At 45.6% G+C, this 23,666-nt stretch overlaps 1 protein-coding gene and 1 long non-coding RNA gene across 2 annotated transcripts; one reads left to right on the forward strand and one right to left on the reverse strand.

Moving 5' to 3' along the window:
• Positions 1-374: 374 nt before the first annotated feature.
• On the reverse strand, positions 375-19,123 carry USF2 (upstream transcription factor 2, c-fos interacting). The gene is given in 10 exon segments (XM_033084474.1): positions 375-480; positions 3,444-3,572; positions 8,288-8,382; positions 10,095-10,153; positions 10,861-10,957; positions 12,255-12,326; positions 12,329-12,380; positions 16,377-16,489; positions 17,945-17,991; positions 19,006-19,123. Coding segments are annotated over 10 exon segments (801 nt in total). The 5' UTR covers positions 19,056-19,123; the 3' UTR covers positions 375-393.
• On the forward strand, positions 15,580-16,140 carry LOC117010194. Its single transcript, XR_004420582.1, has 3 exons — positions 15,580-15,622; positions 15,682-15,762; positions 16,102-16,140. It is a non-coding gene; the product is annotated as an uncharacterized LOC117010194 (long non-coding RNA).
• Positions 19,124-23,666: the final 4,543 nt, after the last annotated feature.

Consider the following 23,666-nt stretch of genomic DNA (forward strand, 5'->3'; position numbering starts at 1 on the left):
TCCAAATGAATGAATTCTGAATTAATTAATTCAAATTCCCAATGAATAAATTCTGAATTAATTAATTTCAAATTTCTACATTAAGAAATTTCAAATTAATGAATTCCAAATTAATTAATTCCAAAATAATTAATTCCAATTTAATTAATAATTTCAAATGAATAAATTTCAAACTAATTAATTCTGAATTAATTAATTTCAAATTATTGAATTCCAATGAATAAATTCCAAATTAATGAATTCTGAATTAATTAATTTCGAATTTCCAAATGAATAAATTCCAATGAATAAATTCCAAATTAATTAATTTCAAATTTCCAAATTAATTAATTCCAAATGAATAAATTCAAATTAATAAATTCCAAATGAACCAATTCCAAATGAATAAATGGATTATTGATTGATTCCCTCGTGGTTCCCGCCCAGCCCCCGCTGCTGCAGCTGCGCCCGGAGCGCGGCGTTCTCGCTCTTCAGCTCCTCCACTGCCAAAAAAAACAAAATTCATTTAAAAACCCAAAATTCCCTTTTTTAGCCCCCAAAATTCCATTTTAAAAGCCAAAATTCCCTTAAAAAACCCCAAAATTTCCATTTTTAACCCCCAAAAAACCCAAAATTCCCATCTAAAACCCAAAATTTCATTTAAAAACCAAAAATTCTTTTTTAGCCCCCAAAAACCCAAAATTCCATTTAAAACCCAAAATTCCCTTTAAAACCTCAAAATTCCATTTTAAAAACCCAAAATCCCTTTTAGCCCCCAAAAAACCCCCAAATCCCTTTTAAAAACCCAAAATTCCCTTTTTTAGCACCAAAACCCCCAAAATTCCAATTTTTTGGCCCCAAAAAACCCAAAATTTCATTTTTTAGCCCCAAAATTCCCTTTTAAAAACCCAAAATTTCCCTTTTTTAGCACAAAAAAACCCCAAAATTCCCTTTTTTAGCCCCAAAATTCCAATTTAAAAACGCAAAATTTGCTTTTTTAGCCCCAAAATTTCATTTAAAAGTCCAAAAATTCCCTTTTAAAAACCCCAAAATTCCCTTTTTTAGCACCAAAAAAAAAACCAAAACCAAAAAACACAAAAAAAAAAAAAAAAAAAAAAAAAAAAAACAAAATTCCATTAAAAACCAAAAATTCCATTTTAAAAACCAAAAATTTCCCTTTTAAAAATCAAAATTTCCATTTAAAACCCAAAATTCCATTTAAAAAACCCAAAATTCCATTTAAAAACCAAAAATTCCGTTTTAAAAACCCAAAATTCCATTTTAAAAACCAAAATTCAATTTAAAAACCACAATTCCATTTTAAAAAAACCAAAAATTTCCCTTTTAAAACCAAAATTCCATTTAAAAACCCAAAATTCCTTTTTAGCCCCAAATTCGTGTCCCCAAAAATTCCCATTTTTAACCCAATTTTTTTCCAAATTTTTCCCGATTTTAATTTGATTTTTTCCTCGATTTTCACGGCTTTAATCCCATTTTTTCCCTGAATTTTTCCATTTTTAAACAAATTTTTCCCATTTTTAACCAATTTTCCCCATTTCAACCTAAATTCCCCATTTTCAACCTAAATTTTCCCATTTTTTAAACCCAAATTTTCCCCTTTAAACCCGTTTTTTTTGGGGGAGAGGGAAATTTTTGAGGTTTTGGGGAATTTTTGGGTCTTTTTGGGCCAATTTCACTGGGAGTTTTGGCCGATTTTTTTTGATTTTTGGGTGATTTTGGGGCCATTTTGTGACGATTTTGGGGTGATTTTTGGAGTAATTTTTGGCCGATTTGGGGTGATTTTTAGGTCATTTTGTGGCAATTTTGGTGGGATTTGGAGGGATCTTGGGGTGATTTTTGGGTCATTTTTGGCCAATTTTTGGGGTGGTTTGGGGATTTTGAGCCAATTTTGGGTGATTTTGGGGCGTTTTTCACAGGGATTTTTGGCTGATTTTTAGCTGATTTTGGGGTGATTTTTGGGTCATTTTGTGGCCATTTTTTGGGTGATTTTGGGCCATTTTGTGGCAATTTTTGTGGTGATTTGTGTGGTGATTTTGTGGCAATTTTGGGGGGATTTTGGGTGATTTTGGGGGGGATTTTTGGGGCGGTTTTGGCCGATTTTGGCCGATTTTGTGGCAATTTTGGGGTGATTTTGGGGTGATTTTAGGTCATTTTGTGGCGATTTTTGAAGGGATTTGGGGTGACTTTGGGGTGATTTTGGGGTGGTTTTGTGGTGATTTTTGGTTGATTTTTGGGCGATTTTGGGGCAATTTTGGGTGATTTTTGGTCGATTTTGAGGGGATTTTTGGCTGACTTTGGGATGATTTTTGGCTGATTTGTGGCGATTTTTTGGGTCATTTTTGGCCAATTTGTAGCAATTTTTGGGGTGATTTGTGGCAATTTTTGCCCAATTTTGGGGTGATTTTTAGGTCATTTATGGCAATTTTTGGGTGATTTTTGGCTGATTTTTGGCCAATTTTGGGGTGATTTTGGGATTATTTTTGGGTCATTTTTTGGCAATTTTTGGTGGGATTCTGGGGCGATTTTTGGGTGATTTTGTGGCCGATTTTTGGCTGATTTTGTGGTGATTTTTGGGTCATTTTGGGGCAATTTTGGGGTAATTTTTGGGGTGATTTTTGGGGTGGTTTTAGCCGATTTTGGGGTAATTTTTGGTCATTTGTGGCGATTTTTGTCCAATTTTGGTCATTTTGGCCGATTTGGGCCATTTTTTGCGGGGATTTTTTGCCGAGTCTGGGTGATTTTTTGCCCGATTTTTTTTGATTTTTGGGGTGATTTTGGGGTGATTTTTAGGTCATTTTGTGGCAATTTTTGGTGGGATTTTTGGGGTAATTTTTGGCCAATTTTGGGTGACTTTGTGGTGATTTTTGGGTGATTTTGGGCAATTTTGGGGTAATTTTTGACCAATTTTGTAGTGATTTTTTAGGTCATTTTGTGGCGATTTTGGGGGATTTTGGGGCGATTTTTGGGTGATTTTGGGGTGATTTTTTGGGGCATTTTGGGCTGATTTTTGGGTCATTTTGTGGCAATTTTTGGGTAATCTTTGGCCAATTTTGGGGTGATTTTTGGGTGATTTTGGGGTGATTTTTAGGTCATTTTGTGGCGATTTTTGTCCAATTTTGGGTCATTTTTGGCTGATTTTGGTTGATTTTGGGGCGATTTTTAGGTGATTTTGGGCCAATTTTGTGGCGATTTTGGTGGGATTTTTGGGTGATTTTTTGCCCGATTTTTTGGGATTTTTGTGTGATTTGGGGTGATTTTTGGGTGATTTTTTTTGGATTTCTTTTGGATTTTTGTGTGATTTTAGGGTGATTTCAGGGTGATTTTTGGCGATTTGGGCCATTTTTCGCGGGGATTTTTTGCCGATTTTGGGTGATTTTTTGCCTGATTTTTTTGGATTTTTTTTTGGATTTTGGGTGTTTTGGGTGATTTTGGGGATTTTGTGTCACCTGCTGGCGCAGGAGGTCGTTGTCCACCTGCAGCCTCTCGGCCTCCTTGAAGGTTTCCTGCAGGCGGGCGTTGCTCTGGCGCAGCTCCCGCACGTAATCGCACGCCTTGGACAGGATCCGCCCTTGCTCTGCCAAAAAACCCCAAAATTTTATTTGGGATCCCTGAAAATCTACCTGGGATACCCAAAATTTATCTGGGATCCCAAATTCACCTGGAAACCCCAAAAATTTAACCTGGGATCCCTCAAAAAATTCCAAAAATTAACCTGGGATTCTCGAAATCCACCTGGGATCCCGCCCTTGCTCTGCCAAAAAAACCCAAAATTTTATTGGGATACCCAAAATATAACCTGGAGACCCAAAATTAATCTGGGATTTCCAAAATTATCTGGGATTTCCAAAAATTTAACTGGGATTTCTAAAAATTAATCTGGGATTCACCAAATCCACCTGGGATCCCGCCCTGCTCTGCCAGAAAAATCCCAAAATTTTATTGGGATACCCAAAAATTTATCTGGGATCCCCAAATTCCACCTGCAATTCCCCAAAATTTAACCTGGGATCCCCCAAAAAATCCCAAAATCTACCTGGAATCCCCAAAAATTTAACCTGGGATTCTCCAAATCCACCTGGGATCCTGCCCTTGCTCTGCCCAAAAAATCCCAAATTTTATTGGGAGACCCAAATATAACCTGGGAGACCCAAAATTTAATGGGATCCCCAAAATTTATCTGGGATTTCCAAAAATTTAACCTGGGATCCCTCAAAAATTCCGAATATAACCTGGGATTCTCAAAAATCCACCTGGGATCCCGCCCTTGCTCTGCCAAAAAATCCCAAAATTTTATTGGGAGACCCAAAATTTAACCTGGGAACCCCAAAAATCCCAAAATTTATCTGGGATTTCCAAAATTTATCTGGGATTTCCAAAATTTATCTGGGATTTCCAAAAATTTAACCTGGGATTTCTAAAAAATTAACCTGGGATTCTCGAATCCACCTGGGATCCCGCCCTTGCTCTGAATAAAAAATCCCAAAATTTATTGGGAGACCCAAAATATAACCTGGGATTTCCAAAAATTTATCTGGGATTTCCAAAATTTATCTGGATTTCCAAAAATTTATCTGGGATTTCTAAAAATTAACCTGGGATTCTCGAAATCCACCTGGGATCCCGCCCTTGCTCTGAATAAAAAATCCCAAAATTTTATTGGGAGACCCAAAATTTATCTGGGATACTCAAAAATCCACCTGGGATTCCCCCCAAAAATCCCTAAAATCCATTTGGGAACACCCAAACATCCCCAAATCCCACTGGGATCCCGCCCTTGCTCTGCCAAAAATCCCAAAAATTTAATTGGGAGACCCAAAAAATTTATCTGGGAGACCCAAAATTTATCTGGGATTTCCAAATTCCACCTGGAATTCCCCAAAATTTAACCTGGGATCCGCCAGAATCCACTGGGATCCCCTAAAATCCCAAAATCCACCTGGGATCCCGCCCTTGCTCTGCCAAAAAAACCCCAAAATTTATCTGGGATACCCAAAAATTTATCTGGGAGACCCAAAATTTTATCTGGGATCCCTAAAATTTAACCTGGATCCCCAAAAATCCCAAAATCCACCTGGGATCCCGCCCTTGCTCTGCCAAAAAAACCCCAAAATTTTATTGGGATACCCAAAAATTTATCTGGGAGACCCAAAATTTATCTGGGATTTCCAAAAATTTATCTGGGATTTCTAAAAATTAACCTGGGATTCTCGAAATCCACCTGGGATCCCGCCTTGCTCTGCCAAAAAAATCCCAAAATTTATTGGGATCCCTAAAAATCTACCTGGGAGACCCAAAATTTATCTGGGATCCCCAAATTCCACTGGAAACCCCAAAAATTTAACCTGGGATCCCTCAAAATTCCAAAATTTAACCTGGGATTCTCAAAAATCCACCTGGGATCCCGCCCTTGCTCTGCCCAAAAATCCCAAAATTTTATTGGGAGACCCAAAATTTATCTGGGATTTCCAAATTCCACCTGGAAACCCCAAAAATTTAACCTGAGATCCCCCAAAATCCCAAAATCCACCTGGGATCCCGCCCTTGCTCTGCCAAAAAAACCCAAATTTATCTGGGATCCCAAAATTTATCTGGGATTTCCAAAATTTAACCTGGGATCCCTCAAAAATTCCAAAATATAACCTGGGATTCTCAAAAATCCACCTGGGAATGCCAGAATATAAATTGGGATCCCTCAAAAATCCCAAAATTTATCTGGGATTCCCCAAAATTTAACCTGGGAACTCCAAAATCCACCTGAGAACCTCCAAAATTATCCCCAAATTTCCCCTGAAATCCCATTTTTTCCCCCCAAATTCCCAATTCCCATTTTTGCCCAAAATCCCGTTTTTTTCCCAAAATTCCCATTATTATTTTTTTCCCCCTATTCCCAATTTTTATTTTTTTTCCCAAAATCCCATTTTGTGCCCCCAACCCCATTACTATTTTTTCCCCCTAAACCCCCAATTTTTTTTCCCAAAACCCCATAATTATTCTTTCCCCAAAATCCCGTTTTATTCCCAAAATTCCCATTATTTTTCCCCCCAATTCCCCACAATTATTATTTTTATATTTTCCCAAATTCCCATTTTCCCTCCAATCTCCCATTATTATTATTATTATTATTATTAATTTTTTTCCCAAAATCCCCATTTTCCCCCAAACTCCCATTATTTTATTATTATTATTATTATTTTATTATTATTATTATTAATATTATTACTATTTCCCCCCCAAACAACCTTTTTTTTTTTTTTTCCAAAATCCCCTTTTCCCCCAACCCCCCATTATTATCATTATTACTATTATTATTATTATTATTTCTCTCCCAATCCCCCATTATTATTATTATTATAATATTATTATATTATTATTTTTATTATTTTCCCCAAAATCCCCATTTTCCCCCAACCCCCCATTATTATTATTATTATCATTATTATTATTATTATTATTTCCCCCAATCACCCATTATTATTATTATTATTATTATTATACTATTATTATTATTATTATTATTATTATTATATTATATTTATATTATTTTTATTATTTTTCCGAAAATCCCCATTTTCCCCCCAACCCCCCATTATTATTATCATCATCATTATTATTATTATTAATTATTATTAATATTATTTCCTCAAAACACCCATCATTATTATTATTATTACTATTGTTATTATTATTATTATTATTTTCCCCAAACACCTATTATTAATATTATTATTATTACTATTATTATTATTATTATTATTATTATTATTATTTCCCCCCAAACACCTATTATTATTATTATTATTATTATTATTATTATTATATTATTATTATTATATTATTATTATTATTTCCCAAAATCCCCATTTTTCCCCAATCCCTCATTATTATTATTATTATTTATTTTTAATTACTATTTTTATTTTCATTATTATTATTTTTTGTCCAAAATCCCATTTTTTTCCCCCAATCCCCCCTTCCTATAATTATTATTATTATTTTTAATTATTATTATATTTTCCCCAAATCCCCGTTTTTCCCCCAATCCCCCAATTTTTAAATTTTCCCTAAAATCACATTTTTTTTTCCAAAATCCCAATTTTTTATATTTTCCCCAAAATCCCCGTTTTTTTCCCCCCAATCCCCCACTATAATTATTATTATATTTTTTCCCAAATTCCCCTTTTTTCCCCAATCCCCCATTATTATTATTATTATTATTATTATTATTATTTTATTATTATTATTATTATTATTACTATCACTATTATTATCTTTTACCCAAATTCCCGTTTTTCTCTCCAATCCTCCATTATTATTAGTATTATTATTACTATTACTACTGTTATTATTATTATCACTATTATTATTATTATTTTTTTTACCCAAAATCCCCATTTTTTGCCCCAATCCTCCATCATTATTATTATATTATTATTTTATTATTATTATTATTATTATTATTATTATTATTATTACTATTATTATTATTTCCCCCAAACGCCCATTATTAATATTATTATTATTAATTATTATCATTATTTATTATTATTATTTTCCACCAACCCCATTATTATTAATTATTATTATTATTATTAATTATTATTATTATTATTTCCCCCAATCTCCTATTATTATTATTATTATTATTAATTTTTTTCCCAAAATCCCCATTTTCCCCCCAAACTCCCATTATCATTATTATTATTATTATTATTATTATTACTATTATTTCCCCCAAACACCCATTATTACTATTATTATTATTATTATTATTATTATTATTATTATTATTATTATTATTATTATTATTATATTATATTATTATTTTTATTATTTTCCCCAAAATCCCCATTTTCCCCCCAACCCTCCATTATATCATCATTATTATTATTATTATTATTAATATTATTTCCCCCAAACACCCATCATTATTATTATTATTATTATTATTATTATTATTATTATTATTATTATTATTACTATTATTATCATTATTATTATTTCCCCCAAACACCCATTATTATTATTATTATATTATATTATATTATATTATATTATATTATAATTATTTTCCCCAAAATCCCCATTTTTCCCCCAACCCCCTATTATTATCATCATTATTATTATTATTGTTAATATTATTATTATTATTATCATTATTATTTCCCCCCAAACACCCATCATAATTTTTTTTTTTTTTTCCCAAAATCCCCATTTTCCCCCAATCCCCCATAATTATTATTATTTATATTTTCCCAAATTCCCCGTTTTCCCCCCGTTTTTCTCTCACCGCCCCGGCCTTGCCGCCGTCGGCGCCGCACTCGGGGATGATCTTGGAGAGCTGCACGATCCAGTTGTTGATCTTGTCCCGGCGCCGCCGCTCCACTGGGGACGGGAATTGGGCACAGGTGGGCACAGGTGGGCACAGGTAAATTCCAGGTGTGCCCAGGTGAGTTCAGGTGAGCTCAGGTGGGCACAGGTGGGCACAGGTGGGCACAGGTAAATTCCAGGTGTGTCCCAGGTAAGCCCCAGGTGTGTCCCAGGTGAGCCCAGGTGGGCCAGGTGTGCCCAGGTGGGCACAGGTGAGCTCAGGTGTGCTAAGGTGTGCCCCAGGTGTGTCCCAGGTGTGCACAGGTAAATTCCAGGTGTGCTCAGGTGAGTCCCAGGTGTGCACAGGTGTGCTCAGGTGAGCACAGGTGAGTCCCAGATGAGCTCAGGTGAGCACAGATAAGTTCCAGGTGTGCCCAGGTGTGTCCAGGTGAGCTCAGGTGAGCCCCAGGTGTGCCCAGGTAAGGCCCAGGTGTGTCCAGGTGGGTCCCAGTTCAGTCTCAGGTGTGCCCAGGTGAGCTCAGTTAAAGCTCAGGTGGGTCCCAGGTGTGTCCAGGTGTGCCCAGGTGACGTTGAGATTACACAGGTGACCCCCAGGTGTATTTCTGTCCCCCAGTGTGCCCAGCTAAGTTCCAGGTGAGCCCCAGGTGTGTCCAGGCAAGTCCCAGGTGATCCCAGGTGAGCTCAGTTAAAGCTCAGGTGTGCACAGGTGTGCCCAGGGGAGCCCCAGTTGTCACTGAGGTCACACAGGTGAGCGCCAGGTGAGTCTCAGGTGCTCAGACTGAGCCCAAGTGTGTTCAGGTGAACCCCAGATGAGTCCCAGGTGATCCCAGGTGTGCCCAGGTGTGCCCAGGTGACAGTGGGGTCACTCAGGTGAGTCCCAGGTGTGCCCAGGTACCCCCAGATGAGCCCCAGGTGAGCTCAAGTGGGTCCCAGGTGTGCCCAGGTGAGTTCAGGTGTGTCCAGGTGAGCCCCAGGTGTGTTTCTGTCCCCCCAGGTGTGCCCCAGGTGTGCCCCAGGTGAGCCCCAGGTGACACTGAGATCACACAGATGTCCCCAGGTGTGTCCAGGTGAGCTCAGGTGAGCCCCAGGTGTGCCCCAGGTACCCCCAGGTGAGCCCCAGGTGAGCTCAGGTGTGTCCAGATAAGTTCCAGGTGTGCACAGGTGAGCCCCAAGTGACCCTGAGACCACTCAGGTGTCCCAGGTGAGCTCAGGTGTGCCCAGGTGTGCCCAGGTGAGTCTCAGGTGACATTGAGGTCACACAGGTGAGTCCCAGATGAGCCCAGGTGTCCCCAGGTGGGTCCTAGGTGTGTCCAAGTGTGCCCCAGATGCATCCCAGCTGAGCCCAGGTGAGCCTGAGCTCACACAAGTGAGCCCCAGGTGTGCCCAGGTGAGTCTCAGGTGTGCCCAGGTGTGCTCCAGGTGCCCCAATGAGCCTAGGTGAGCTCAGGTGACACTGAGGTCACACAGGTGGGTCCAGGTGTGCCCCAGGTGACATTGAGGTCACACAGGTGAGCCCAGGTACCCCCAGGTGTGCCCAGGTGAGTCCCAAATGCCCCTAGGTGATCCCAGGTGACTCTCAGGTGTGCCCAAGTGTGTCACTGAGGTCACACAGGTGTGCCCCAGGTGTGCCCAGGTGACCCTGAGGTGACACTGAGGTGACTCAGGTGAGCCCCAGGTGAGCCCAGGTGAGCCCCAGGTGACCCTGGTGTCACTCAGGTGACATTAGAGCCCCCCAGGTGTGCCCGGTGTGCCCAGGTGAGTCTCACCCTCGTTGTGCTGCGCTCGCCGTCGCTCGTCCCGCGGCACTCGCGGCCCCTCCAGCTTCCTGTGGGCACAGGTGAGCCCAGGTGACCCACAGGTGTGCCCAGGTGTGCCCCAGGTGTGCCAATCTCCCCCCCAGGTGTGCCCACGTATGCCCAGGTGCCCCCCCAGGTGCCCCCAGGTGGGTCCAGGTGTGCCCAGGTGTCCAAATCTCCCCCCCAGGTGTGCCCAGGTATCCCCCAGGTGTGCCCAGGTGTGCCCCAGGTGTCCCAAACTCCCCTCAAGCTGTGCCCAGGTGTGTCCCAGTAACCCCAGGTGCCCCCCAGGTGTGCCCAGGTGTGTCCCAGGTATCCCAAACTCTCCCCCACGTGTGCCCAGGTGTCCCCAGGTGCCCCCAGATGTACCCAGGTGTGTCCCAGGCGTCCCAGCCTTCCCCCCAGGTGTGCCCAGGTGTGTCCAGGTGCACCCAGGTGTCCCAATCTCCCCCCAGGTGTGCCCAGGTGTGCCCAGGTGTGTCAATCTCCCCCCCAGGTGTCCCCAGGTACCCCCCAGGTGTGCCCAAGTATCCCCCAGGTGTGCCCAGGTGTGCCCCAGGTGTGCCCAGGTGTCTTAAACTCTCCCCCAGGTGCCCCCCAGTGTCCCCAGGTGTGTCAATCTCCCCCCCAGGTGTCACCAGGTGTCCCCAGGTGTGCCTAGGTGTCCCAATCTCCCCCCAGGTGTGCCCAGGTGTGCCAATCTCCCCCCAGGTGTGCCCAGGTGTGCCCAGGTGACTCACGGTGAGTAGGGTGGCCGTGGGGGCCGAGGCCGCGCGGGGCCCCTCCCCCCGCCTGCAGCACGTCCTGAGGGGTCATCATCACGTAGAACTGACCTGGGGAGGGAGGGACACACCTGAGCACACCTGGGACACACCTGGGGGCATAAAATGACACCTGGGCACACCTGGGCACACCTGGGACACACCTGGGGGCATAAAATCACACCTGAGATACACCTGGGCACACCTGGACTCACCTGTCACACACCTGGGTACCCACAGGGCTCAAAACCTCCCCCAGGTGTACCCCAGGTGTGCCCAGGTATATCCCAGGTGTACCCAGGTGTGTTTTTTTTCCCCCCCAGGTGTATTTCTCTCCCCCACAGGTGTGATTTTCTCCCTCCCAGGTGTGATTTTATCCTCCCCCAGGTGTGCCCAGGTGTGTTTCTCTCCCCCCCAGGTGTGTTTTTTCCTTCCCAGGTGAATCCCAGTTATGTTTTTTCCTCCCCCCAGGTGTGCCCAGGTATATCCCAGGTGTGTTTTTATCCACCCAGGTGTGATTTTATTCCCCTCAGGTGTACCCAGGTGTTTTATCTCCCCCCAGGTGTACCCAGGTGTGTTTTTCCCCCCCCCCAGGTGTGTTTCTATTCCCCCCAGGTTTGATTTTCTCTCCCCCAGGTATGTTTTTATCCCCCCAGGTGTTTTCCCCCCCCCCAGGTGTGCCCAGGTGTGTTTCTCTCCCCCCCAGGTGTGTTTATCTCCCCCCAGTGTGCCCAGCTGTGCCCAGGTGTGTTTCTATCCCCCCCAGGTTTGATTTTCTCCCCCCCAGGTGTCCCCAGGTGTGTTTCTCTCCCCTCCAGGTGTGTTTTTATTCTCCCAGGTGTGCCCAGGTGTGTTTTTCTCTCCCCCTAGGTGTGTTTTTCCCTTCCCAGGTGTGCCCAGGTGTATCTCAGGTGTGTTTTTCTCCCCTCCAGGTGCCCCAGGTGTGCTTATCCCCCCCCCAGGTGTGCCCAGGTGTGTTTCTCTCCCCCCCAGGTGTGTTTATCCCCCCCCAGGTGTGCCCAGGTGTGCCCAGGTGTGTTTTTTTATTCCCCCTAGGTGTGTTTCTGTCCTCCCCAGGTGTGTTTTTCTCCCCCCCAGGTGCCCCCAGGTGTATCTCAGGTGTGTTTTTCTCCCCCCCAGGTGTTTCTATCCCCCCCAGGTGTGCCCCGGTGTGTTTATTCCCCCCCAGGTGTGTTTCTCTACCCCAGGTGTGTTTCCCCCCCCCCAGGTGTATCCCAGGTGTTTATCCCCCCCCAGGTGTGCCCAGGTGTACCCAGGTGTGTTTTTATCCCCCCCAGTGTGTTTATTCCCCCCCAGTGTACCCAGGTGTGTTTCCCCCGCCCCCCAGTGTGCCCAGGTGCGCTCTCACCTCCAGCCTGGCCCAGGGCGGGGTCAGCCTGCACGGCCACCGCCCCCTCCCCCCCCCAGGTGAGCCGGCCTCGGCCCCGCCCTCGCTGCCGGGGCTGCCCCCGTTGCTGAAGGGGTTCTGGAGCACCTGGGGAGAGAAACACACCTGGGTTACCTGGGGACACACCTGGGGGGGATAAAAACACACCTGGGGTGGGACAAAAACACACCTGGGGGGAGAGAAACACACACCTTGGGGATAACTGAAACAAATCCCACAGCCCACCTGGGGACACAGACACACCTGGGTTACCTGGGGGACACACCTGGGGTTACCTGGGGGGACACAAACACACTGGGGGGGATAGAAACACACCTGGGTTACCTGGGGGGGATAAAAACACACCTGGGCACACCTGGGGTGATAGGAACACACCTGGGGGGAAGAGGAACACACCTGGGGGGACACAAACACACCTGGGGACCCCTGGGGAACACACCTGGGGGATAGAAACACACCTGGGGACACACCTGGGGGGACACAACACACCTGGGGTACCTGGGGGGGATAAAAACACACCTGGGGGTGATAGAAACACACCTGGGGGGACACAGACACACCTGGGACACAAACACAACCTGGGGGGGATAGAAAACACCCTGGGTTACCTGGGGACACATCTGGGGGAAGAGAAACACACCTGGGGGGAAAAACACACCTGGGGACACCTGGGGGGGGACACAAACACACCTGGGACACAAACACACCTGGGACACAAACACACCTGGGTTACCTGGGGGGGGACACAAACACACATGGGGGGAAAAGCACACCTGAGGACACCTGGGGGGAGAGAAAACACACCTGGGTTACCTGGGAACACCTGGGTGGGAGAGAGACACACCTGGGGACACCTGGGGGGGATAGGAACACACCTGGGGGACACAGACACACCTGGGACACCTGCCCAAAACACACCTGGGTTACCTGGGGAACACATCTGGGGGAGAAAAAAACACACCTGGGCACACCTGGGGGGGATAGGAACACACCTGGGGCAGATAAAAAACACCTGGGGACACCTGAAACAACCCCAAAACCCCACCTGGGGACACAGACACACCTGAGGGGGACCACACCTGGGACACACAACACACCTGGGACACAAACACACCTGGGGACACACCTGAGGGAAAAACACACCTGGGCACACCTGGAGACACACCTGGGGGGGACCACAAACACACCTGGGGGGACACAAACACACCTGGGACACAAACACACCTGGGCACACCTGGGAACACACCTGGGGGGACACAAACACACCTGGGGGGACACAGACACACCTGGGGGAAATAGAAACACACCTGGAGGGGAGAAACACACCTGGGCACACCTGGGGGACTACACCTAGGGGACACAAACACCACCTGGGACAACAAACACACCTGGGAGGGGATAGAAAAAACACACCTGGGGAACACACCTGGGGGGACACAAACACACCTGGGGGGAACACAAACACACCTGGGGGACACAAACACACCTGGGGACACAAACACACCTGGGGGGGGGCACAAACACACCTGAGGATACCTGGGGGAACCAAAACAACCCAAAATCATCCCCAAAAAAATGCCCCCCAAATCACCCAGGTGTGTCCCAGCTGTGGCCAGGTGTGTCCCAGGTGTGCCCCAGGTGTGCCCCAGGTGTGCCCAGGTGTGTCCCAGGTGTGTCCCACCCCCCAGGTGTCCCCAGGTGTGTTTCTATCCCCCAGGTGTGTCCCAGGTGTGTCCCAGGTGTATCTCAGGTACACCCCATGTGTGTCCCCACCCCCTCAGGTGTACCCCAGGTGTGTTTTTATCATGCCAGGTGTGTCCCAGGTGCGTCTCAGGTGCATCCCCACCCCTCAGGTGTGTCCCAGGTGTCCCCCAGGTGTGTCCCAGCTGTGCCCAGGTGTGTTTCTATCTCCCCAGGTGTGTTTCCCCACCCCCCAGGTGTCCCAGGTGTGCTCAAGTGTGTCCCAGGTGTCCCCAGGTGTATCCCAGGGTGTGTCCCAGGGTGTGTCCCCACCCCCCCAGGTGTGTCCCAGGTGTGTCCCAGGTGTGTCCCAGTGTGCCCAGGTGTGTAGCCCCCCCCAGGTGTGTTCCCAGGTGCATCCCCACCCCTCAGGTGTGTCCCAGGTGTGTCCCAGGTGTGTCCTCACCCCCCAGGTGTCCCCAGGTATATCCCAGGTGTGTCCCAGGTGTGCCCAGGTGTGCCAGGTGTGTCCCAGGTGTGTCCCAGGTGTCCCCAGGTATATCCCAGGTGTGTCCCAGGTGTGTCCCAGGTGTGTCCCAGGTGTGTCCCGCTCACCTGGGGGGTCCGGCGAAGGTCCGACACGACGCTGACGGCGCCGCCCTCGGTGCCATCGAGGGGAGCCTCGGTCACCTGAACCACGCGGTAACGTCACCTGGGGAGGGGACACAACACCTGGGCTCACCTGGGGGCACCTGGGGTCACCTGGGGAGGGACACAACACCTGGGCTCACCTGGGCGGGGTGGGGGCCACACCTGGGGGCACCTGGGGGCACCTGGCACACCTGGGTGGGCAGGGAGCCACACCTGGGCACACCTGGGTGGGGGTGAGAGCCTCACCTGGGGGCACCTGGGCACACCTGGTGTATCTCAGGTGTATTTACCTGTCCCAGGTGTCCCCACGTGTATCTCAGGTGTGCCCAGGTGTGTCCCAGGGTGTGTTACCTGTCCCAGGTGTATCCCAGGTGTGTTACCTGTCTCAGGTGTATCTCAGGTGTATCCCAGGTGTGTCCCAGGTGTGTTACCTGTCCCAGGTGTATGTCAAGTGTGCTTACCTGTCCCAGGTGTGCCAGGTGTATCCAGGTGTTCCCAGGTGTATTTACCTGTCCCAGGTGTGTCTCAGGTGTGTCCCAGGTGTATTTACCTGTCCCAGGTGTGTTACCTGTCCCAGGTGTATTTACCTGTCCCAGGTGTCCCCCACGTCTATCTCAGGTGTACCCATGGTGTATCCCAGGTGTGTTACCTGTCCCAGGTGTATCCCAGGTGTGTTACCTGTCTCAGGTGTGTCCCAGGTGTATCCCAGGTGTATCTCAGGTGTATTTACCTGTCCAGGTGTGTTACCTGTCCAGGTGTGCTCACCTGTCCATTTGTGTCACTCCTGAACTGATATTGCAGCCCCAGGTGTGTTACCTGTCCCAGGTGTATCCCAGGTGTGCCCAGGTGTGCCCAGGTGTATTTACCTGTCCCAGGTGTGCTCACCTGTCCGTTTGTGTCACTCCTGAACTGGTACTGCAGCCCCAGGTGTGTTACCTGTCCCAGGTGTGTCTCAGGTGTATCCCAGGTGTGCCCAGGTGTGCCCAGGTGTGTCCCAGGTGTATTTACCTGTCCAGGTGTGTCCCAGGTGTATCTCAGGTGTATTTACCTGTCCCAGGTGTATTTACCTGTCCGTTTGTGTCACTCCTGAACTGGTACTGCAGCCCCAGGTGTGTTACCTGTCCCAGGTGTATCCCAGGTGTGCCCAGGTGTATCTCAGGTGTATTTACCTGTCCCAGGTGTGTCTCAGGTGTATCCCAGGTGTATTTACCTGTCTCAGGTACCCTTACCTGTCCGTTTGTGTCACTCCTGAACTGGTACTGCAGCCCCAGGTGTGCCCAGGTGTATCTCAGGTGTGCTCACCTGTCCGTTGGTGTCACTCCTGAACTGGTACTGCAGCCCCAGGTGTGTTACCTGTCCCAGGTGTATCCCAGGTGTGCCCAAGTGTGTCCCAGGTGTATCCCAGGTGTATTTACCTGTCCCTGGTGTATCCCAGGTGTATCTCAGGTGTGCCCAGGTGTGCCCACGTGTATCTCAGGTGTGTTACCTGTCCCAGGTGTATCTCAGGTGTGTCCCAGGTGTGTTACCTGTCCCAGGTGTATCCCAGGTGTATCTCAGGTGTATCCCAGGTGTATCCCAGGTGTATCCCAGGTGTATCTCAGGTGTATTTACCTGTCCCAGGTGTGCCCAGGTGTGCCCAGGTGTGCCCCAGGTGTGTTACCTGTCCCAGGTGTGCCCCAGGTGTGTCTCAGGTGTATCCCAGGTGTGTCCCAGGTGTGTTACCTGTCTCAGGTGTGTCTCAGGTGTGCTCACCTGTCCATTTGTGTCACTCCTGAACTGATATTGCAGCCCCCCCTCAGCGAAGGCCCCGGGGGCTCCGGGAACGGCGGCGACGGCGACGGAGCCCTCACCTGGGGGGGCCTCACCTGGGCAAAAAACATCCAAATAACAACCCAAAATACCTGAAATTAACCCCAAAAATCCAAAATGTTCCCTCACCTGGCAGGGCCTCACCTGGGCACCAAAAATACCAAAAAAAAACCTCCCCAAAATCCCCCCAAAATTCGAAAATCCCCCAAATCTCCCCAAAATTCCCCCAAAAATTCAATTTTTCCCCAAAATCTCCCCCAAATCCTCCCCAAATTCCCCAAATTTCATCCAAAATCCCCCCCAAAATTCCCCAAAATTGAAAAAATCCCCCACAAATTCCCCCCAAATTCCCTGGGACCCCCTCAAAATCCCCCCAAAATTCCAAAATTTCCCCCAAATCTCCCCAAAATCCCCCCAGGCCCCTCCAAATTTCCCCCAAATCCACCCAAAAATTTCAACATCCCCCCAAAATCCCCCCAGGACCCCCCCAAACCCTCCCCAAAATTGGGGTCCCCCAAAATCCCCCCCAAAATTCAAAAATTCCCCCAAAAATGCCCCCCAAAAATTCAAAATTTCCCCCAAATTCCCCCAAGCCCCCTGGGAACCCCCAAAATTTCCCAAAATTTCCCCAAAATCCCTCCAAAACTAAAAAAGCCCCCCCAAAATCCCCCCAAAAATTCAAAAATTTCCCCCCAAAAATTCACAAATCCCCCTAAAAATTCCCCAAAATTAAAAAATCCCCCTCAAAATCCCCAATTTACCCCAAAATCCCCCAAAAATTCAAAATTTTCCCCCCAAAAATCCCCCCCAAAAAATTCAAATTTTCCCCAGATTTCCCCAAATTTCTCCCAAAATCCTCCCCAAAACCCCCCAAAATTAAAAAAAAATTCAAAAATTCCCCCCAAAATCCCCCCCAAAAATTCAAATTTTTCCCCAAATTTCCCAAATTTCTCCCAAAATCCCCCCAAAATTCAAAAATCCCCCCAAAATCCCCCAAATCCCCCCCAAAAATTCAAAATTTTCCCCCAAATTTCCCAAATTTCCCCCAAACCCCCCAAAATTAAAAAAAAATTCAAAAATCCCCCCAAAATCCCCCCCCAAAATTAAAAAAAATTTCAAAAATACCCCCCAAAATCCCCCCAAAAATTCAAATTTGCCCCCAAAATCCCCCCCCAAAAATTCAAATTTTTCCCCAAATTTCCCAAATTTCTCCCAAAATTCCCCCAAAATTCAAAAATCCCCCCCAAAATTTCCCCAAATTTCACCCCCAGCCCCCCGGGACCCCCCAAAAATTCCCCAAATTTCCCCAAAATCCCCCCAAAGCCCCCCCAAAATTAAAAAATCCCCCCCAAAATCCCCCCAAAAATTCAAAATTTTCCCCCAAATCCCCCCCAAAATCCCCCCCAAAATTCCCCCAAAGCCCCCCTGGGACCCCCCAAAATTCCCCCAAAATTCAAAAACCCCCCCAGGACCCCCCAAAATTCCCCCAAAATTTAAATTTCCCCCCTCACCCTCGTGCAGCTCCGCCCCCTCCTCGTTCTCCTGCTGCTTCTCCTGACTGGGGGGGGGAGGGGAGAGAGACCCCAAAAATTCGGGGACCCCTCCCCAAAATCACCCTGGGGTCCCCTCCCCTCCCCCACCCTTTTTTTGAGACCCCTCCCCAAATTTTGGGATTTTTTTCCCCTCCCCCCTTCCCTAAATTCTGATTTTTTGGGACCCCTCCCCAAATTTTGGGGTTTTTTTTCCCCTCCCCAAATTTTGGTTTTTTAGGACCCCTCCCCAAATTTTGTTTTTTTTTGAGACCCCTCCCCAAATTTTGGTTTTTTTCCCCTCCCCCAAATTTTGGGTTTTTTTTGGGACCCCTCCTCAAATTTTGGGATTTTTTTCCCCTCCCCCTCCCCAAATTTTGATTTTTTTGGGACCCCTCCCCAAATTTGCCCCTCCCCCCCTCCCCAAATTTGGGGTTCTGCCCCTCCCCGCTCCTCATTTTTGGGGTCCCCTCCCCCACCCAATTTTAGGGCCCCTCCCCCCTACCCCTCCCCCCAAATTTCAGGATCCCCGTCCCCAAATTTGCCCCTCCCCCCCTCTCAATTTTAAGGCCCCTCCCCCAAATTTCGGGGTCTCCCCTCCCCCATTTTTGGGGTCCTTCCCTTCCCATCCCCCTCCCCAAATTTGAGGTCTTGCCCCTCCCCCCCCGCCCCCAAAATTTTGGGGTCCCCCTCCCCAAATTTGCCCCTCCCCCACCTCAACTTTAACGCCCCTCCCCCAAATTTTGGGGTCCCTCTCCCCTCCCCCCTCCCCAAATTCTGGGTCCTGCCCCTCCCCCCTCCCCAAATTTGCCCCTCCCCCCCCTCAATTTTAGGGGTCCCCTCCCCCCCTCCCCCTCCCCCAAATTCAGGATCCTGCCCCTCCCCCCTCCCCCATTTTTGGGGTCCCTCTCCCCTCCCCCCTCCCCAAATTCAGGATCCCGCCCCTCCCCCCTCCCCCATTTTTGGGGTCCCCTCCCCAAATTTGCCCCTCCCCCCCTCCCCCATTCCGGGGGTCCCCCCCCTCCCCCCCTCCCCCCCCTCACCTGGGGGCGGCGCTTCCGGCCGAGTCCAGCCCGGGGTCCAACATGTCCATGGAGTGGGGGGAGGGGCGGAGAGAGAATATCGCGATAGTGGGGGGGGGGAGGGGCGACCGAAACCCCCCAAAAAAATTTACGGGGGGTGGGGGAGGGGCGGAAAAAAATTTTTAAAAAATTCCTAAAATTTAGGAAAAGGTTGGGGGAGGGGAATTTAAGGTGGGGGAGGGGATTTTAAGGTGGGGGAGGGGATTTGAGGGTGGGGGAGGGGAATTAAAGGGTGGGGGAGGGGTGGAAATTTTTTTTTTTAATAAATTTTTTTTTTTAATATAAATTTGTTTTTTTTTTTTTTTTGGAGAGCGGTCACGAGGGCCAAACACGGTCACGTGAGCCCCTCCCCCCCCCCCCTCCCCCCACCTTTTTGGGGAGGGGGGGTCTCTCCCCTCCCCCCACCCCGAGGGGGGGAAAAAAAAAAATTCGCCCCTCCCCCCCCCTCCCCCTCCCCCTCTCTCGCGACTATCGCGACTTCCCCCGGGGGGTCCGCGCGAGGCTCTCGCGACAGCGGGGACGGCGACAGCGATGGCGGCCGAGGGGGGAGGGCGGGGGAGGGGGGGGAGGGGCCCGAGGGGGGGGGGGGGGAGGGGAAGTTCCGGGATGGGAACGGAAACGCGGGGGGAGGGGTGGGGGGAGGGGAGGAGGGGAATTTGGGGGGGTTTTTGGGGGGGTTTTGGGGGGTTTTGGGGGGTGGGGGAGGGGGCGGGAGGGGGTGGGGGAGGGGTGGGGGAAGTTTGGGGATTTTTGGGGGATTTTTTTGGGTTTTTTTTTTAATTTTTCGGGATTTTTTTGAGTCTTTTTGGGATTTTTTTTTATTTTTTGGGGGAATTTTGGGGAATTTTGGGGATTTTGGGGGGTGGGGGAGGGGCGGAGGGGGTGGGGGAGGGGGTGGGGGAAATTTGGGGATTTTTTGGGATTTTTTTCTGATTTTTTTTTAATTTTTTTTTATTTTTTCGGGATTTTTTTTGAGGTTTTTAGGGATTTTTTTAGGATTTTTGGGGGATTTTTTTGGATTTTGGGGAATTTTTGGGAGTGGGGGAGGGGGCGGAGGGGGTGGGGGAGGGGTGGGGGGAAATTTGGGGATTTTTGGGGATTTTTTTCTGATTTTTTTTTTATTTTTTTTTATTTTTGGGGATTTTTTTATTTTTTGGGATTTTTTTGGGGATTTTTTGGGGGATTTTTTCTTGATTTTTTGGGGATTTTTTTGGGATTTTTTTGGGATTTTTTTGGGATTTTTTTTGGGTTTTTATTTTGATTTTTGGGAATTTTTAGGGGATTTTTTTGGGATTTTTTTTTAATTTTTTCGGGAATTATTTGGGATTTTTTTTATTTTTTTGGGGTTTTTTTTGGGTTTTTTTTGGGGATTTTTTGGATTTTGGGGATGGGGGAGGGGAGGCGAAAATTTGGGGATTTTTTTTATTTTTTGGGCGATTTTGGAAGTGGGGAGAGTGGGAAAAATGGGGAAAAAAGGGAAAAAATTGGGGAAAATTCTGAAAAAATCCCAAATAAATCCCCCCTCCCCAAATACAAATAAATCCAAATTTAAAAAAAAAAAATCCCCCAAAATCCCAAATAAATTTAAAAAAATCCCCCCCCCAAAATCCCAAAGAAATCCCAAAAAATCCCCCAAAAAATAAAAAAAAATTTCCAAATAAATCCCCCCAAAAAAATCCCCCAAAAATGCAAATAAATCCAAATAAATTTTTTAAAAATCCCAAATAATTCCCCCAAAAAATCCGAAAAAAATCTGAAAATATCCCAAATAAATCCCCAAAAGATTTTGAAAAAATCCCAAATAAACCCCCCAAAAATCCAAATAAATCCAAAAAAATTTTTAAAAAGCCCAAAAAATCCCGCAAAAAAATCCAAAAAATTTTCTCAAGTAAAGCCCAAAAAATGCTGAATAAATCCCCCCCAAAAATTGAAAAAAATCCCAAATAAATCCCAAAAAATCCAAATAAATTCTAAAAAAAAAAAATCCCCAAAAAATCCAAATAAATAAAAGAATATCGCAAAAAAATCCCAAATAATTCCCAAAAAAATCCCCCCAAAAAATCCAGAAAAATTCCAAATTAAATCCCAAAAAATCCCAAATAATTTCCAAAAAAATCCCATTAAAAATCCCAAATAAATCTGAAAAAAAATCCCCAAAAAATCCAAAAAATCCCAAAAAAATCCCAAAGAAACCCCAAAATTTCCCCCAATAAATCCCCAAAAAATCCCAAATAACTTCCAAAAAATCCAAATAAATCCCGAAGAAATCCCAAATAAATTAAAAAAAAAAAAATCCAAATAAATCCCCAAAAATTCCAAATAATTCCCAAAGAAATCCCAAATAAATTTTTAAAAAATAATTTAAAAATCCCGTAAAATTCCCAAATAAATTTTAAAAAATTCCCCCCAAAATAAAAAAGAATCCCCAAATAAATTTTTTAAAAATCCAAAAAAAATCCCAAATAAATCCCAACTAATTCCCCCCAAAAATTCCCAAAAAATCCCAAATAACTCCCAAAAAATCCGAATAAATCCCAAAGAAATCCCAAATAAATTAAAAAAAAAAATTTAAAATCTCATAAAAATCCCAAATAAATTTTTAAAATTTCCCCAAAATATTAAAAAAAAAATTCCAAATAAATGTCAAAAAATCCCAAATAAATCCCAACTAATTCCCCAAAAAAATTCCCAAATATTTCCCCCCAAAATCCCAAAGAAATCCCAAATAAATAAAAAAAAATATTAAAAAATCCCAAATAAACCCCAAATAAATCTAAATAAATCCCCCCAAAAAATCCCAAAAAAATCCCAAAGAATTCCCCAAAAAATCCAAATAAATCCCAAAGGAAAAAAAAAAAAATCCCATAAAAATCCCAAATAAATTTTTAAAATTTCCCCAAAAAATTAAAAAAAAATTCCAAATAAATCTCAAAAAAATTCCAAATAAATCCCAAATAAATCCCAACTAATTCCCCAAAAAATTCCCAAATATTTCCCCCCAAAATCCCAAAGAAATCCCAAATAAATAAAAAAAAATATAAAAAAATCCCAAATAAACCCCAAATAAATCTAAATAAATCCCCCCAAAAAATCCCCAAAAAATCCAAATAAATCCCAAAGGAAAAAAAAAAAAACAATCCCATAAAAATCCCAAATAAATTTTTCAAATTTCCAAAAAAAATTAAAAAAAAAATTCCAAAAAAATCCCAAAAAATTCCAAATAAATCTCAAAAAATCCCAAAAAATCCCAAAAAATCCCAAATAAATCCCAATTAATTCCCCCAAAAAATCCCAAATAAATCCCAAAAAATCCAAATAAATCCCAAAGAAATCCCAAAGAAATTTTAAAAAAAAATTTTAAATCTCATAAAAATCCCAAATAAATTTTTAAAATTTCCCCAAAAAATTAAAAAAAAAATTCCAAATAAATGTCAAAAAATCCCAAATAAATCCCAACTAATTCCCCAAAAAAATTCCCAAATATTTCCCCCCAAAATCCCAAAGAAATCCCAAATAAATAAAAAAAAATATTAAAAAATCCCAAATAAACCCCAAATAAATCTAAATAAATCCCCCCAAAAAATCCCCAAAAAATCCCAAAGAATTCCCCAAAAATCCAAATAAATCCCAAAGGAAAAAAAAAAAAAAAATCCCATAAAAATCCCAAATAAATTTTTAAAATTTCCCCAAAAAATTAAAAAAAAAATCCCCAAATAAATCCCAAATAAATCCCAAATAAATCCCAAAAAAATCCCAAATAATCCCAAATAAATCCCAATTAATTCCCCCAAAAAATTCCCAAAAAATTCCAAATAAATCCCAAATAAATCCCAATTAATTCCTCCAAATAAATCCCAAATAAATCCCAAATAAATCCCAAATAAATTAAAAAATTCCCAAATTTCCCCAAAATTCCCAAAATTCTTGAACTCCAGGAGCCCCTTCGGGCACTTCCGGTTTTATTTGGGGGTCAAAGGTCACAGATTGGAGAGGGGGGTGGGGGAGGGGTGGCGCTCGTTAGGGGCGTTAATGAGGGACAATAAATAATTAACGAGGGGGCGGGGCCTGGAGAGGTGGGCGGGGCCATGCCCGGATAAGGAGATGGGCGTGGTTGTGTGTGGGAAATTGGGCGTGGTCACAGAGTGGGCGTGGTCTGACACCAAATATGGGTGTGGGCGTGGTCATAGGAGGACTGGGCGTGGTCTAACCCCAAATATGGAGGTGGGGCGTGGTCGTAGGAGGAATGGGCGTGATCTAACCCCAAATATGGGTGTGGGCGTGGTCATAGGAGGAGTGGGGCGTGGCTACATGACCAAATGTGGGTGTGGGTGTGGTCAGAGTGGGCGTGGCCGGGTGGGGTGAGTCCTGGTGGGCGTGGTCACAGCCGGGATGGACAGGTGGGCGTGGTCAGGTGTGGTGGGCGTGGTCCGGGTGAGGTCCAGGTGATGCTCAGGTGTGCCCAGGTGAGGTGGGCGTGGTCCAGGTGAGGTGGGCGTGGTCCAGGTGAGGTCCAGGTGTGGTGGGCGTGGTCCAGGTGAGGTCCAGGTGTGTCCAGATGTGTTTCCAGGTGTGTCCAGGTGTGGTCAGGTATTTTCCAGGTGTCCCCAGGTGTGTCCAGGTGA

Source organism: Catharus ustulatus, chromosome 39 (assembly GCF_009819885.2).
Source record: "Catharus ustulatus isolate bCatUst1 chromosome 39, bCatUst1.pri.v2, whole genome shotgun sequence".
Classification (NCBI taxonomy): Eukaryota; Metazoa; Chordata; class Aves; order Passeriformes; family Turdidae; genus Catharus; species Catharus ustulatus.